Genomic DNA, 18450 nt, shown 5'->3' with positions numbered 1-18450 from the left:
TAAATGCTTTTCACACACTTGTCTCACAGCAAACACCGGATCCACGCATCCCCTCCCTCTCCTAAAGCCACACTGCTCTTCACCAATCACTCCCTCTGTACCCTCTCTAACTCTCATAATTAACACTCTACCATAAACCTTACCTACAACACTCAACAGACTTATACCCCTAAAGCTAGTACAGTACATTCATACTTATCACCCCTGCCTTTATACAGCGGGACCACACAAGCACTTGCCCAGTCAATTGGCACCATACCTTTCACAAAGCACACATTCAACAATCTTACTAACCAGTCAACAGTGGTCACTCCACCACCTTTCAGGCATTCCACAGCACACCCATCCATACCTGCAGCTTTCCCTGTTTTCATCTCCTTTACTGCCTTCTCCACTTCCTCCTTCGTGATCAAAGAATCATTCATCTCTCCCAACACATTTATTTCTTGCACCCTTCCATCTGCCACAATCTCAGCCACCCTTTCCTCCTCTACATTTAACAATCTTTCAAAATACTCTGCTCATCTCTTCCTTACTGCATCCATCGCAATTAACATCCTTCCATCCTCTGCTTTTACTCATTCTTCCTTCCCAGACTCTCCCTTTCGCACCCTTTTCACCTCCTTCCAAAACATTTTCTTATTCTGTTGAAAATTCTCTGTCAGCCGCCTACCCCACCTCTCATCTGCTGCCACTTTAGCATCACGCACAGCCCTTCTTGCCCTATTCCTCTTTTCCGTATACCTTTCATATGACATCTCATCCTTCCTCTGCAGCCACACTTCATATGCACGTCTCTCCTCAGCCACAGCCATACTTACTTCCTCACACCACCATTCACTTCCTTTTCTTACACCACCACCCACACGTCTCGCACCACACACCTCTTCTGCATGCCCCACCACAGCACTCTTAAACAACTGCCATTCCTCCTCCACACTGCCATTTTCCTGATCTTTCAGTGCGTTCCACTCATCTTTCAATTTCTCCTGATACTCTTATCTTTTTCTTTTATCCAAGTCACTCACTTTCAAAACCTCCCTGCCACACCTAACCCTCCTAGCTCTCACCCATCTCTTACCTACTCTTAACTTTCTTGTAGTCCTCAGAATTAATTTTTCTGAAACAGTAGTCATATTCAAGAAATATGATTCATAATGGGTAATTCTGGATGGTCTTAGGCTTGAATTAGATGTTAGGAATGTTAATTCAGTACAAACTCTCAAATCTGAAATTTCAGTTTGTAAATCCACTTCTCAAATATTCTTTCAAATAGTAGGAGGTTTTGTTAATTATCATCTGTTCTCACACACTCAGTGTACATGTATCTGAAGATGGTTTTTATTTTCAGCACATAGAACAGTTAGCTAGTAAAGTACAAACACGAGGTACTCCACCTTATTTATGGGTAATGGTGATAGGGGAATTCATTATATGATTTTCACATTAGCTAACATTCCATAGTTTTCCATCTTCTATAAAGCCTTTGGACCCAAGCATGTTGAATTTAAGAGTTTGTTTGAAATATTCTTTGTACAGTATTGTAATTTTTCTGACCTATACCTAAGACCCGCCATCTGTTTTTATCAGGTATTTAAGTACCATTGTAAACTGGATGAGCTAGGCTGGTCACTCTAACCTGAAGTGGAGGGACTGAATAGCCTAGCCCTGAGCCCACACACTCCTGATGGGGCAAAAAAATATTGGGTGGTTGATTAAATAGATGGGTAGATAGATATTTGGTGGGATAGATTGGTAGATAGATAGATATTTGGTGGTTGCTCTTGTAACCAATTCCTAGAGTAGGGAAAGAAGGATATTTCCCATGTATGTCCTGAGTGCTGAATAAGAAGAAAGGGAGGGTGTGTCTGTGTGTGTATGTGGATCATTCATGCTGTGTGAAGCTGTATAGGTGTTATTATTTTTTTATATAAAATAACTGATTTACACATCCCTTGACTCAATTGTGTGGTGTTCCCCCAGATCTTTTTCAGATGCTGTGCTACAAGAAATTCTGAATATACTGTATTTTCTTGTATCAGGCACAGTATTAATGTGAAAGTAATTTAATATTCCTTCCTCTGGCTGAATGGAGTGCCACCAGAGTTATTTGATGCATTGTCTGGTGATTGAAGTGTTTTGTCTAGTCTTGAAAGATGAGACTTACTAGTATTGCAGTAACATCAAGGGTTTGTTAACATTCCTTTCATAATAGAAATTAATCAGTTATGTCCTAATCCATTGTGACACCAAGAATTTGACAGGGATAACTACAGTACAGTCATGACTCAGATATAAATATTTCCCCTAATAATACCCTACACATTTAACCATAACCATTCTCTCTGCAGCAGGACCTTTGACAGATTGTGAAATGTGGAAGACTGCGTTTGAATGTTTGGGTCAGGTGCGGTGTCTGAAGAGAGTGATTCTACCACGTTGTGCTGCTTCCTTGCTGCAACTGCTTCTTCAGTCTTGTCACCATCTCACTTCAGTTATTGTTCCAGATCTTCACCCCATAGCAGGCAACACAAGGTGACCTTATTCATATGAAACTACAGTCGTCATCATCATCATCATCATCAGCCATCATCATCATCATCATCATCATCATCATCATCATCATCATCATCAATCATCTGTTATTATCATCATCGATTACTCATCAGTCATTATCATCATCATAATCATCATCATCATAATCATCATCATCATCATCATGTCATTATCATCATCATCATCATCATCATCATCATCATCATCATCATCATCATCATCATCATCATCATACATGGCGAATTATGAGAAGGGTAGGTGGTGAAGTGAATGAAAGGAAGGCAATGATTGATTATGTGTGTGTGGATGATAGAATGCGAAGATGTGTAATGGATGCAAAAGCTTATAGAGGTTGGAGGAGTGGACTGTCTGACCACTACTTGGTGGTGGCCAGAATCAAGATCCAAGTATGATGGAGAAATAGAAGAAGGAAGGGATGGGAGGAAGGAGTGTGGAAAGGTTACGAGAGGATGAGAAAAAGGCAGAATATAAGAGAAGTAGAGGAACGATTGGGTAAACATGAATTGGAGCAGATGGGGGATGTGGAAGATGTGTGCAAGATATTCACAGAAGAAATATGTGCAGCATGTGATGTGGTGTGTGGGGTGAAGAGAAGACGGAAGGGGGTACAAGGAACAGCATGGTGGAATGAAGAGGTGAGACAGGCTGTGGCACAAAGGAAGAATGCATACAGTGGATGAATGAGAAATAGGGGCGTGGAAGAAGTTGAGAGGTGGAAGAGAGAGTTATATGTAGAAAGGAAGAGAGGTGAAAAGATTAGTAAGAGAGAGTAAGAAGAGAGTGGATGAGGAATTTGGAAGGAATTTGAGTGTAAAGTGGAGAGACTGTAAGAAAATGTTCTGGGAAGAGGTGAAGAGAGTAAGACAGGGTGGCAGTGAAATTAGTAGGGGAGAGAAAGATAAAAATGGTAGATTACTAGTGGAGAAGGGAGAAAAAATGAGCAGGTGGAGAGAACACTTTAAGGAATTGTTGAACATAGAGAATGAAAGTAATGCGAGTATAAGTGGATGGGAGAAGGAGGGAGGTGAGAAGACAGGAAGAAATCAGTAGGATAGAAGCTGTGGAAGCAATGAAGAAAGTCAAATTGGGGAAAGCCCCAGGAATTGATGGAGTGTGTGGTGAAATGCTGAAGCATGGGGGAGAGATAGTAGTAGAATGGATGTGGAAGATGTGCAGATTGGCCTGGGAGGAAGGTAGAGTTCCAGAGGATTGGAAGTCAGGTATATATATTCCCTTGTACAAAGGAAAAGGGGTAAAAGAAGTGTGTGGTAATCATAGGGGCATTTTCTTAGTGTAATAGGAAAAGTGTATGGTAGGATGGTTATTGACAAAGTTAGGGAAATAACAGAGGAATTAGTTGGAGAAGAACAGGGAGGCTTTAGGAAGGGAAGAAGTTGTGTAGATCAGATATTCATTCTTAGATCTTTAGTGGAGAAGTGTCTAGGGAAGGGAAAGAAGTTGTATGTGGCCTTCAAGGTGTCATGGGGTTTTTATAATAAATGCTAATATTATTTAATTGATAATAATATTCAATAATATTGCAGAGCAGGGACAATGATTGTCTTACTAAATCAAGCAACGATTACTTTACGCTGACTTGCTTCGCACGATTCTCTAAGAACGAGAATTTATAAACTTCCTTAACAGTACACAGCAGAGACTAATTACTCAGTTGCTGTTACTGTTAGCCTCTGGAGAAAGTTACTTCACCCCTGACAATAAATAACTAATACTAATAATAGTATCAGGTTCTTGCTGATGCTTAACTCCTAGGAGGCACAATGGATTTTAAGCTTAATACACAAGACTGGCCTAAGTACCAGTTATGAATGGCAAACGTTTATGCAAGCTAGGAGCTATAAGGGGAATAAGCTTAATTATGGAGAAATGAAACAAGAGTTTACATTAAGCTCAATAAAAAGAACTGTTAAATTTATTGATTACAAAATAAATTTAACGTTACATTTCAAAATCAAGTTAATGAGATCGCACTCACTCACTCACTCAAAAGCTAAATTCTTACGCCTAGGAAAAACACCTTAATTAAACTCTTAAACTAGGAAAATGAAAAGAAATACTGGGCAATGAATGCGGTGTATCACCCAAAGAAGGAGCTTGGAGAACTGTAAAGTGGAGTCTGGGTACTAGCTGACCTCTCACACTGCTGGAGCACAGGACCTCTCTCTGTCACAGCAAACACTTGACTGAGTAAGTCGTGGGAAAGAAAAGAGGAGCACTAGGCCGCATTTTTTTAACGGTCGAGTGAGCGAAACGCGCCCAAAACAAATCGCTCAGCGGAAGCGCTAATGTCTCACACAAAGACGATCACGTATGACAATGAAAAATTGATTTGACAAAGCTTCCGTCCGAATGAGCGGTTAACTGAACGATAAACTGGGATTCCACTTGAGTTCGCGGTTTCCCACAAAAGCCAATGTCACTAGCCGACTCGTGACACAAGGATTTGGAAAAAGCATATGACCAGGTGGATAGACAAGGATTCAGGAAAGTATTAAGAATATATGGAGTAGATGGGAAGTTGCTGAATGCCGTTAAGATTATGTATGATGGTGGCAAGGCTGCAGTGCTTGTGGATAGTGAACTGAGTGAATTTTTCTATTTGAAGGATGGGTTGAAACAGGGATGTGTCATGTCTCCATGGTTGTTCAGTCTGTACATGGATGGGGTAATAAAAGAGATACAAGGTAGGGTAGTGGATGTTGGAGTGGCCCTAGTGAGAGAGGGTAGTGTTTGGAAACTCCCTGTACTGTTGTTTGCAGATGATACTGTGTTGTTAAGTGAGGATGAAGGGGAGCTGCAAGGCTTGGTGGATGAGTTTGGTAGAGTGTATAAGAAACAGAATCTAAAGGTGAGTGTAGGGACAAGTAAAGTGATGGTCTTTGAGAGAGGTGATGTCAGTGAATGTACAGTGAGGTTGGATGGTGAGAAAATGGCAAATGTGAGTATGTTTAAGTACTTGGGTAGTGTGATGAGTTAGGGTGGAAGTTTGGAGGGTGAAGTGCTTGGAAGGGTACAACAAGGAAGAAACGTTGCTGGTTCCTTGAAAGCAGTGATAAGAAACAGGGAAGTGAGCATGGAAGTGAAAAAGTTACTACATGACAGTATTGTGATACCAACTCTAACGTATGGAAGTGAAGCTTGGACGTTGTTGGAAGGACACAAGTCAAGAGTGAGAGCAGTGGAAATGAGTTATTTAAGAGGAGCCTGTGGAGTCACATGGAGAGACGGACTGACAAATGAGGATATAAGGGAGCGTTGTGGTGTGGATGTAGATGTGATAGGAAGCGTTAGGAGGAACACACTGAGGTGGTTTGGCCATGTGAAGAGGATGGAGGGTGTGAGACTGACTAGGAGAGTGCATGTGAGTGGGGTGAATGGGGGGAGAGGGATGGAGAGGCTGAAGATGAGGGATGGAATGGAGAGGTATATGAGAGAGAGGGGTGTGAGTTTGGAGCAGGGCAGTGAAATGGCGGCGGACAGGACGATGTGGAGGCGATTTGTTTGTGGCCACCCCGTGCGGAATTAAGGCATCTGGCAATAGATAGATAGAGATATAGATCATCATCATCATCAGTGATCATTATCATCATCATCATCATCATCAGTCATCATTTCGAGATGCCTGAACACACTGCGTTTGAAAGACTGGGGATCGTAAGAAGAAGGAAATACAGACAGAGGGAGACAGTTCCAGAGTTGACCCGTTGCATAAATGAAGGACTGGGAGTAACGGTTAACTCTTGCATTAGAGAGTTGGATTGAAAAGGGATGAGAGTTTGTTGCTAGACGGGGGCTGTGCACCTGTCGTAGAGGTGGAGGGATCCAAGCAGACAGTTCAGAGGAGCAGTGACCATGGAAGTAGCGATAGAAAAGAGATAAAGAGGCACCAGTGCGGCGAAGACAGAGGTTGAAGGGAGTCAGTAAGAGGAGGAGAGTTAATGAGACAAAAAGCATAGGTCCCTCCCAATAGTCTGAAAAAACCAGTACAGTAGTTCAAACAACCCTTGGTCCCCTGCCTTTCAGATTACAGTTTTATTGTATTGCAAAATAACAGTGCAAGTGTGCGACGAATAGTGCGTTGTTTGATATTAATTGGAGAGAAAGCTTTCTATGTGTGAAATATTGAAACTTTTGACATGGAGAGTACTGCACCACTCTTCCACCAACTCCGTGCATCGCTATCCTGCCGCCTCATCACATTGCATCCTACTTGTCACACACTGTGCTCTTACTTGGCCTCACCATTTCATTCTCCCAATCTCTCATCACCTTCTGACAACCTGGAGTAATCACCCAGGCCCTCTAGCTGTCTCTAACTTTCACGGGGGAGAGGGGGGGGACCCTTGGTGACAATTTTGACTGCCTACGACATACTTCAGATGGATGGCAGAAGTGTTCCCCCCCTCTCCGTGACCTCCGGCATATTCCCAGTAACCCCTACACCGCGGGCATGTTTACCGATGTTTTGCGTGTGCCGCTTGGTTATTCGGGCTCCGACAGACTCTCAAAAAATATTTGCCAAAAATCAGTTATTAGTCCTAGAATATTAAAATTATATATGCTTATGGCACATACCTTCAGCTTTCTCCTGGAATGTTTGTTGAGCCTTCGTCCGTTACCGTAGGACTTGTGGAGACCTCTAAAGTTGGGTAACGAAGTCTCCACTTTACACTTCCCGACAACCCGTAATATGACTACCACAGCCAGATATTAACACTATAAACACTACTCTATGATTTTCAAGTAGTTTGGGATCCATACTCCAAAAAAAAACCCACTGTGAAAGCAATGAAAATTATGAGCGCGTCTGACCGCCGCACTTGCGCTAGTTCGCTCTTGGTACTCTGTCATTTATTATTCATAAAACCCCTCACACTTTATATTTCTATTACTATTTAACACTTATATATATCTACAGTCTTTATCCATAAGTTTCCTTCAGTAGTATTAGTTTATTGTCACTGTAGGGATTCAATTTCTTTCAGTAAAATACGTAGCATTCACTTTCTCGTCCTGTATACTAGCATTGAGAGTGAATGTCACTTTCATCTTCACTCTCATAACTCATAGTATTCATACATGCTAGAGTGAAACTTTCACTTTCATTACTCCTAGGGTATATACTCGTATTCTTATAATACTACTCATTTACATTTCTATTTACGTTCTCTATTTTATTTACATTATTTACATTTCTATTTTATTTACACTGTGTTATGCACTGTCACTTGAAGTAACTTATAAAACTATTTTCCATTGTTCACGTATATTTACATTCATTACTTTCACTTGCTGTTTACACATTATTTACACATTATTTACAATTCCACTTGCACTGTTTTACTCAATAGAAAGATCGTAGTCACTCTTTTATCAATTGTCAGCCCTTTACCTCTTTCCACACGAGGTTTAGTAGCGGGTAAAGGTCACAGGGCCCTTTGCATGGGGGTGAAAAAGGCCCTGAAGTCAGCAAGAGGAAAAGACGTGTACCTCCTCTTCGGAAGATGAGAGAGAACTGATAAGGGAGGGCTGGCCCGGGTAGAGGCCTACTTAGGGGATATTCAGTACTACCAACGTAGCTCTTGAAACAGCTATGTATTTCACTGAAATGATTGGCAGGAAATCTAGACAATACATTATAAATTAGGTAGTTCCAGGTGAATGTAAATATCACTTAGGCTTCTCCCTTCCCTCCTTGTATGTATATTTATTACGAAAATAGATTATATGGCATATTTCAAGGGGAAAAAAACAGCGAAAATTAGCGAACGAGTGCACGTGAGGTGTTGTCAGGTGATAATTAGCCAATTCCAGGTGTATGGCACTCTCACTTTCCTTATTTCTTTCTTGTATATATTATTTGGTATAAGCATAGGGCATAGGGCTTATTTCAATGGATGAATCAGTGATAAATTCCAGGGAAGATTTACTTAGCGTAGCACGGCCGGGCAGGCGAGAGGATAGGGTAATGGAGGGGGGGTAGGGAGAGGAGTCAAGAACGGGGAGAAATGGCTAAATTGTCAACAATGGATGGGTGTACAGATGAGATTAGGAGTGCTGACTAGTGTTGGACATTGGCAGTACTGATAGATGATACAAGCCCCCACTTGGAAGCCCGGGTGAATTCAAAATAACACAGAATCACAAAAGCGACGCCCCGCGGTATGATCCCTTGCTCCCAAGCATCACGAAAGTGATGCCCCGCGGTTAAAGGGTTAAACCCCTGTTGAATTGACATTGATGTACCATTTATCAGTATGTGATTGGTTCTTACTTGATATACCTCAATTGTAAATTGACTCATGACTGTACAGTACATCTTTAGTTTATCAGGTTGATATCTGAAGTTTTACAAAAGGTTTTCTTTGCCTACTTTTTTAAATAATGGAACATTGTATTATTTAAAAAATTTGCAAGTGCACAGCAGTAATAAAAAAAAGTTTATTGACAGTTTTGATCCAGCATATCTGTTGGAGACACCAGACCTGGAAACACTCCACATCTCGGCAGCCCATGGTTTCTCCTTCACCACACAGTTTGACTTCATAAGACTACCGAGTCTCAGAAACTTGGTAAGTTTGGTTAGAAGTTTTAAGGAGCTTCACAGGTAGGTTGGGGTGGTTTGAACATACAAGAAAAATGAAGGATGGAAAATGGGTGAAAATGTCTAAGAGTGTGAATGTTGAGGGTAGACCACCCTGAGGTAGACCTAAGAAGAATTAGGATTGGGTCCTACAAAATGGCCTCAGGAGTATTGCCTTGAAAAGAGATGTTGCCAGAAGTCATGGAACCTGGAGAGTTGCCATTAGGGGATCAATGCTGACACTTGTAAGCATCAGCAAACCCTTCATTGTAAAACAAAGCAATCATTAGAGGTATCATTTTCACTTTTTATTGATTATTATGCGATCTTTGGCAAGATGAGCCTCTCCCTTCATTTTCTTTTCACATCTAAGGGCAGAGAAGTGAGGTATTCAAATTGGCACAGCCAAAATTCAGTGGGAGATGTACTGTAACTCAGCAGTGCCTGAAAAATGATTAAAAAATAATCTGTGTTGTTAGCTGTGGTGGTGGTGAGCTGACACTGAAAGCTTCTATCCTTGGGATTAATGTCTTTCACAGTTGGTCCTTATATATTCCCTTACCCTGTCATTGGTTAGGAAAAGGATTATGATGATGATGATGATGATGACCTTTTTTCCAAGGTCTGGATCTGTGTTCAGAGCATGTATTTTCTATAGTCAAGATTTTGTTTCATTTTGTCCATGTTTTGGTTTTTCATTGCTGGCAGGTAGAATATCTGATTCAAGTGGTCACAGTACAGTACTGTATAGTATAGTTATTCTTAGTAATTCTCAGTAATTCTCTGAATAAGCCAACCAACTTACCACAATTACACCCTACTGTTGCTGATGCACTACTTTGCATGAGATTTCTCAGTATTGAGAACGTGGTAGACATGCAGTGCTTTAGCTGTTGCCTTGAGAGTGCAAGCAGGGATGTTGAGAGTAATGTAGTTTGATGTTTTCATGTGTAGCTACAATAGTGACCCTTGGGCCTCAGTGAAGATACTGAATTATGTATAGACTTAGTCAGATGAAAAGATATGTAAATAGAAATTTAAAAGGTTAAGATTTTGTTAACTGAAACACAGTCACCAAGCCAGGGCCCTTGAAGCAGTTCCTTGTGCTTCTGTGCTGTCTTGCTCTTAAGTCCAGTATTTTTTATTGGGTGAACTGACTATAGAACATGTGTTATAAGCATTTTTCTATATGGCTGTGCAACTCAGCTAGCGAGAGAAGAGGATACAAGCAGATGAAAACACTGAAATGAGGTTGCTGAACTAGGTGAAGAGGGCAATACTGAGTGGCAGAACTGAGAATAGTGGGCTATGAGGGAGATTTAGCATGCATAATAATAGAGAAGGTGAATGTAGGGAAGAGTAAAGTGATGGTCTTTGAGAGAGGTGAAGTTAGTGAATGTACAGCGAGGTTGGATGGTGAGGAATTGGAAAATGTGAGTACGTTTAAGTACTTGGGTAGTGTGATGAGTAAGGATGGAGGTTTGGAGGGTGAAGTGCTTGAAAGGGTACAGCAGGGAAGAAAGGTTGCTGGTTCTTTGAAAGCAGTGATAAGAAACAGGGAAGTGAGCATGGAAGTGAAAAAGTTACTACATGACAGTACAGTATTGTGATACCAACTCTAACGTACGGAAGTGAAGCTTGGACATTGTTGGAAGGACACAAGTCAGGAGTGAGAGCAGTGGAAATGAGTTATTTAAGAGGAGCCTGTGGAGTCACGTGGAGAGACAGGCTGACGAATGAGGATATAAAGGAGCATTGTGGTGTGGATGTGGATGTGATATGAAGCGTTATGAGGAACACACTGAGGTGGTTTGGCCTTGTGGAGAGGATGGAGGGTGAAAGACTGACGAAGAGAGTGTATGTGAGTGAGGTGGAGGGGGGAAGAGGGAGGGGGAGGCCGAGGATGAGATGGAGGGATGGGGTGGAGAGGTACATGAGAGAGGGGTGTGTGAGTTGGGAGCAGGGCAGTGAAATGGCGGGGGACAGGGCGACTTGGAGGCGATTTGTTTGTGGCCACCCCAAACGGGATTGAGGCGTCTGGCAATAGATAGATAGATAGATGTAAACCAGTAGTTTAAAATGGGTTAGACATGTTGAGAGGGAAGTGAAGGTCTTAGGTTGAGAAGGGTCATATTTATGAATGTGGAGGGAAGTGCTCAGAGGTAGATCAAGACCTGGGATGAAGTCCTGTCTGAATACCTTTTGGATAGAAGTTTGGGAAGTGAAATGGTTGTCATCAGGTGAAAAAAAGAGTTACACATGCCTGCATGGTATGTGGTCTTTAAACATAATGTAATATGCATAATTTTACTACCATATGTTAACAGTTTTCAGGTATATTTTTCTTATGCACCGCAGAATTAGCAGAGTGAGCTTTTTCCCCCCTTCGAGCTTTTTTCCCCTTATGATGGGCTATTGGTACCTTTAGAAATTGGCTTTTGAAATTTCTTGTAACCACCACTGTCCAAGAAAGTCTTTGTACTGTTTGCAAACACCAGCTGTATGAATGTGGACTACTTTATGCAAAGCTTTCATGTTTGGATGAGCCTAGGGTCATAATAACATTAACAACAACCAATTACTGGGGAATAGGAGGTAAATGTGTAAAGGAAAGGGGCATAGAGTGACTCTGCAAGAAAAGGTGACTGGTGCTATAATCACCATGACACAGAACTCAGTATGAAAGCTGCAAGAAGATTGAATGAAGGTATTTTAATGTCTACATTGATGAGAGTGTGAGACTGGTTGGGCCTGTCTATGGAAAGTCAAGAGTGAGAGCAGTGGAAATGAGACAGTTATAAGAATGTATGTGGGGTGCTTGAAGTGGTTAGAATAAGATGCATAGTGATTCATGAAAAATATGAAGTTAAGAAGCCTGTTGATAAAAGGGTAGAAGAGAATATGCATAGATGGTTTGGCCACATAGAGAGAATGAAATAAAGGTGGTGAAAAGGGTTTATGTGAACTAGTTCGAAGATGGAAACAAATTTAGATGGCCAAAAAGAAAATTGATATGGTAAATGTGTGTGAGAAAGTGAATGGATATGGTAAATGAGTGAAAAAATGAGGCATGGAGTTGAAGTTTCAACAAGAGCTGGAAATTGATAGCTGAAATATTGTATTTACTGTATATACAGGAGCCTGTGACAAGGGTCTGGCACTCCATTGTTAACTTGGTTGACATGGCCATTGACTGAATAATTCTGTCTAGCTGATATATGTGAATCATATTTATAACAAAACGTCCATCCATCACCCAGTCCTATATTGCCTCATAAGGAGCGTAGGAACCCAGGGCTAGGCAGGTTGGTCCTGACATTTAAGATGAGAGTGACTAGCCACACTCATCCCTGAGTGGCATTATGTGAGCAATAAACCCTAACCACCCCTTGGATATAAGCCTACACAGGCTCAAACACATAATGAGAATATATTTGCAAGTGCCTTTGCATGTGAGCTTGAGCTAGGGTCTCATAGGAATATGATATGATTGAGTATGTGGCCCATTTTACTGGGTATGTGGTTGATAGCATTCTCTCTCTCTGTAGTTTTCTCTTTTTTTCTCATTGTAGTTGGTGGGGGCTTTCACCATCCATTCATATGATGTAGTGTTGCTCTTGGGTGCCTGTCCTTTCCTTGCTACCTTCCTTCTTTCCGTCCTTCCTCATCTGTCTTTCTTTCCTTCGTTCCGTCTACGAGTGACACTGTCTACGGGTGACTACACTGAGTGACAAGCCAGATGGTTTCCTGTGTGCCAGGAAACCATTCACTAAGCTGGGTGATAACCTTATAACCAGATTATGGCACTTGGTGGTTTAATGGGCAATTAAGGTGCTCCAGGCAGTTTGAGGTTGTGCAGGTTTATATCCAGGGGGTGGTTGGGGTTTATTGCCCATGTAATGCCACTAAGGGTGAGTGAGGTGGGTCACTCTCATCTTAAATGTCAGGACCAACTTGCCCATACCAATTTTACATTAATAAGGCCCAGAAGCCACGCCCATTTTCTGTGTCGGATAATAGCTGATTGGTCCATACAAATTTGTTCGTGCAGCTGTCCATTTTTATGTATAAAATGAGTTGATATTTCATAAACAGACCAGATTTTCTCTACAGTAGTGTTATTTATTAGGAGTATAACAATGGAAATTATTTCAAGGCATTAGCAAGTTAGAGAGGATATTAAAAATGTAAATGGATGCCACAAACAGTTGAAGTCGAGGATGCGTGCTCGATTTCAAATAAAATCTATTCGCTATTTCTTTGATTGTATCATATGTGATGTAGGTACAGACAAATGACACCAAACATAAGGTACAATATCCAGTGAACTACAGTTTGTGCAACAAAATACACTCACCACAAATTGTCTGTCTTTGCTTTGTGTTTCCACCTCTAACAAGTGAATTTTTTGGGTAAGAAATAACTGGCAACTCCTCTGGTGTTGGAGGGAGGTTGTGAAACACTCAGCACGTCAGTGCTTGCCCAGAAGCGAGAGTGGGAGTTTATGTTCCCGTTGTTCCGAGCTTTCAACTCCCTCTTGTTTTGTATGCATTACTGTTTGCCATGTTATTTTCTTAGAGTCGAGTTGTTGTGCCCGGAAAGTACTGCTCAAGGGATGAGGGGACCCGTATTATTGCATGAAGGCAGGATAATGTCTCTATCAACACGATTTGTTAACATACTGTACTGGACGCGCAAAGTTGACCATCATGAAGATTCTTGCTGCAGCGCATGGCCTGCCACCTGATGTCGTACCAGAGCACAAGAATGGTGGTGGAAAAAAGAGGACGACTTCCAGAGGTACAGATACGCTTCTGAAGGGGGAAGTAATCAAGAATCCACAACTGACAGCAGCAGAATTGAAGAGACTGCATCCCCAGCTGTTACGTCTCAGTTCGACCTATCCAACACCGCTTGCAGAAGGAGCCAAGCCACTCCGCAGCCAAGAAACTGCTTCTCACTGACCGCATGAAGAAGCAGCGCATTCAGTTTGCCAAGAAATATGCACACTGGACATCGGATGAGTGGAGAAAAGTTATGTTTTGCGATGAAAGCACATTTCAAGTGTTCCAGGTGCTTCCTGCCAAGGTTTGTTGCCCTGCCTCCCGTAGTCGATATGACCCTGCTTACACGGTGCCGACTGTTAAGCACCCTCAATCAGTATTGGTATGGGGGTGTTTGGTGACTTGGGAAGGAAAGGCCTCTACTTTCTTCCTAAGAACTTGATGATGAATGGTGGCTGGTACACTCATGTTCAGAAAGATCATTTGTTAAACGTTTTTGCTATTCATGGGTGCAACTTCATACACGATTCAGCTCCATGTTACAAGTCAAGAAAGGTGAGAAAATGGCTTCAGGATAATCGGATTGATGTCCTTGACTGGCTTGGCAACAGTCTGGATCTATATCTGATAGAAAACTGCTGGGCAGAGATGAAGAAAATCATGGCAGAGAAGAAGACATCCAATCTGGACAGCCTCAAGACTGAACTGACAAATGTTTGGTGCAAAGAAATGTCGTTAGGTTACTTTAGAGATCTAAGTGATTCCATGCCAAAATGCATCCAACTGGTCCTGAAAAATAGGGAAACATGATTTCATATTAATGAATGGCATTTCATGAACAAACATTGTGATATACTATGATTTCTGTGTTTTTTAACCCACCCCGTCCCGGAGACGTGAATTCACGTCCTCACATGATGAGCACTCATATCCCAGAGACGTAAATTAACGCGGCAACATTGCAAGGTCCCTAATTTGCACAATTTTCAATTTTCGCGAGTGATTTTTGGCACGTATACACGGGACACCTTCCTCTACAAGATGCCAGGCTGGGACAATGCCTTACCCAGCATGACCTCCTCCCCCCCTGCATGCCCTTTTCTCAGCAATTCACCTGTTATCAGTGACCTGGCCAGTAAAGCCATGTCATACCACGGTACGAAATTCAGGGCCAGAGTGATTCCCCAATCGATGACAATGTGGAGGACAAACATTAGAGGAAGAAACAGTCAGAAATGATGATCAGGTAATGTGGCAAAAAAAGGTCAGGAATGGTGATGAGTTAGTGAGTGAAACAATGCTTATAATGCCTATATTACCGTTTGAAAACCAATATACTCTCGTACTACATTTAAATTCGTACCAAATAAATAAATAGATACTGTTTATGATTGGTGTGGAATAGTTATCCTCCCATAGAACTCGTTTTCTTTGCAGCCAGCCTGATAGAAAACCCTGTAAGGTAAGGAGGTACTCCTACCTGGATCGAGTATTTTAAACCTCAGGTGAGCAATTTCTCTATGAATTTTCGATGTTTCTCACCAAAAGCGGATGTTTGAGCCAAAAAAAAAAAAAAAAAAAAAGGTCCAAAAATATCAGGACTGGGGCGTACCACTGTCTAGAAAATGTCGGGGTTAATACCTTGTGGGGGGAGGTCCAAAGTCAATTTGCGGTAGCTGTATATCCCAAATTATTGTATCCATCCATCCATCATCCAATCCTGTGTTGCCCCATGAGGAGTGTTAAATCATTGCATAACTCATAAAACTCTCATATATAAGCAGAGTCCATGGGAAGGTAAAAGGAACAGCCATAGTGATGACAGTTTTCAAATGTAGATTTTTCTGTTACTCATATTATAAATATCTTTGTAACCAGTGCATTGCAAAATTAAACAGGGAACTTACCCTCCCAACTCATCTCTCTCTCTCTCTCTCTGAGATGAGCAGGGGTGTATCACTGCAGCCCGGGACTAGCTCACTGTTGGTACTTCCACACGCTATCAATTTAGGTAACCATTAATTATATGGCCCTCATAATTATAAACTACCAGGCATTTTAAAGCACAATATAGGCTACTGATACTGCAGTATACGGTATGTAACTGGGTAATAAAAGAAATTAAGGAAATTTATCAGGTTTTGACACCTGACATCTGTAAGATGACATCAGTTGGCTGGTGGTACATTTAATTTTCCACTGAGTGACTGGCTGTTCCTCAGAGCATTTTAACTCCCCAAGGACGGCTATGATGATGTTGACTTTTATCAGTTACATAATGATTTGGGATATAACTAGACTATACACACTGTACTTCATGGACTTGTGTACTATGTTTGGTGTCATTTGTTTGTAGTAAATTTATGTTTGCTGCTGTTAAGAAGTGAGATTTGTCAGTTAGATAGCCGAGATGTTTCTTGATGTTTTTCCTACCGTAGGTTTTGGTACGATCCAGAGTTGCCAGTTTGCCTGCTGTGTGTGAGTGTAGTTGTTTTGTAAGTTATGCACTAATTTTTATTCTCTTTTTCTCAATAATGTTTTATTTATGTGATTGTTAAAGTGTGTAATTTAAGTCATTATGCTAAATAAATTTTAGTGTTATGTACTGTACTGTAAGAAAATTGGCATGTTTGATTGTCCCCGAGTTGGTAACTGTGCTCTCTCTTTATGGAATACTCCAGAACTGTTGTTCTTGTAGAATGTAGATCATTCTCGAACAATGCAAGCTTATATGAGGATAGATAAGAGACTAGAACAAGTTCAGTTGGTTTTCAGTTCAGTTTGAGTGTAGCGCAGTGTCAGTGCAGTGAAGCTTGTATATTTTCAGTACTTGTGTAATAACAGTGAAGTGTTGTCAAGCATTAAGTGTAATAGCAGTTAGTAAAGTTTGTATAGCTCCAGTGTTTGTGAGAACAGTGAAGTGAAGTTGGAAATCATTAAGTTAAATTATTTGGAAAATAAAGACAGTGAACTTTAAGAAGCCAGTGTTTATTATTGCCTCAGCTGATCTTGTGTGCTGTACACCCAAAGGCTGACCTTAGGAAGAACAACTCCCTGGGCAACGTCCTTCCTGTACTGGTCTACTGTTGTTGGAGCCCTTGGCAGTTTGGGGTGAGGACGTAACAGTACAAAACAAAGAAATATTGAATAAGCTTCATTCGAAAACGATTTGTATCCTTGACTTTGACCGTTTATGACACATTTTAACTTTTCTAGCATCCTTTCTGGAATGTTTATTTTCTTGATCATTAACATTACTGAAGAGGAGTATAGGCCTGATAACAAACTGAGAACACATTTAGTATGATTATATGGATAGGCACTTGAACTTATGAACCAATCACCAGCTTCCACAGAAAGTGGGTGTGGCTTTTAGGCCTTAGTAGTGTAAAATTGGTAGAGCCCTGGGCTCCCACACTCCTCATGGGGCAACACTGGATTAATTGATGAATGATTGATTCTGGAGGCTAGCTGCCACTGTCCTTTAGGTAGGAATAATGTTTTGGGTGGTGATGGATTAGGGTTTTCTCTGCTCTCTTTATTCATAACAGTTGTTTACAACTCAAGCAATATAGATGGTAACTTGGTCAAGCATAGCAGTTTGCAAGCAGTTATACTGATAACTGACACAGTAGAGTGCCTGTAAAAGGTTTTTACTATGATCCAGTATATTTTCATGACAGAAGATAGCAAGTTAAAAGGTGTTGATAATGTAAGTGGATATGTTGTCTGGTTGCAAAGTGGTCAGCAACCACTGTCAAAAGTCCTGTATATGCATGTAGGTACAGGTATATTTTTTCAAGTTTTTTGTATTTCAGGTGATGCGAGGACTGAATGAACCATGGCCTTATTTAAGCACTGTCCTTACTTCACTGCACTTGAAGCCTATTGGCAATTCACCATCCCTGTGGGCAAATATTGGTTGCATAACAAGTGAGTACTTTCTGCTTTGATTTTTTTTTTTTTTTTTTTTTGTAGGATGACTGGTATTGCGGTTGGTTATATAATATGTGATTTGGGAATGCTTCATGGTTTTGAGAAGGGAAAGGGATGTGTAGATTAGATTTTTGCTGTAAGGAGAACTCTTTGGGATGGTTGGAATGGATCAAAATAATACAAACATTAATGGAAGTAGATAATAGACATCCCCAAGAATGTTCCCTCCAGAGTAAAAGAAAGAAGCCAAATTCAAGATGCATTCATTTCAAGATGCTTGGACACATTGTGTTTAAAAGACTGGAGGCCATAGGCAGAAAGAAATACAGACAGAGGAAGACAGTTCCAGAGTTGGCCTTTTGCATACATAAAGGACTAGGAGTATCAGTTAATACTTGTATTAGAGAGTTGAACAGAAAAGATGTGAGAGTTTGGTGCCAGACAGTGCTATATGCCTGCCATATTGGAGAAGGGATGCAAGCATTCAGTTCAGAAGAGTAGTACCCATTAAAGTAGCGATAGATAAGAGATAAAGATGCAACAGTGTAG

The 18450-nt window shown here is 41.1% G+C and overlaps 1 protein-coding gene across 1 annotated transcript in view; it reads left to right on the top strand.

The window, feature by feature from the left end:
* LOC145390009 (uncharacterized) overlaps window positions 1–18450 on the top strand; it is a 297119-nt gene that overhangs the window by 256582 nt on the left and 22087 nt on the right. Inside the window, exons 19-21 of the mRNA XM_080265104.1 lie at window positions 2352–2535; window positions 9050–9170; window positions 17784–17898. Of these exons, the coding sequence (XP_080121230.1) occupies window positions 2352–2535; window positions 9050–9170; window positions 17784–17898 (420 nt within the window). The remainder of the gene's footprint in view (window positions 1–2351; window positions 2536–9049; window positions 9171–17783; window positions 17899–18450) is intronic.

Source organism: Coenobita brevimanus, chromosome 14 (assembly GCF_032717465.1).
Source record: "Coenobita brevimanus isolate Jiangsu-jjx chromosome 14, ASM3271746v2, whole genome shotgun sequence".
Classification (NCBI taxonomy): domain Eukaryota; kingdom Metazoa; phylum Arthropoda; class Malacostraca; order Decapoda; family Coenobitidae; genus Coenobita; species Coenobita brevimanus.
This window is presented reverse-complemented; position numbering and strand designations above follow the sequence as displayed.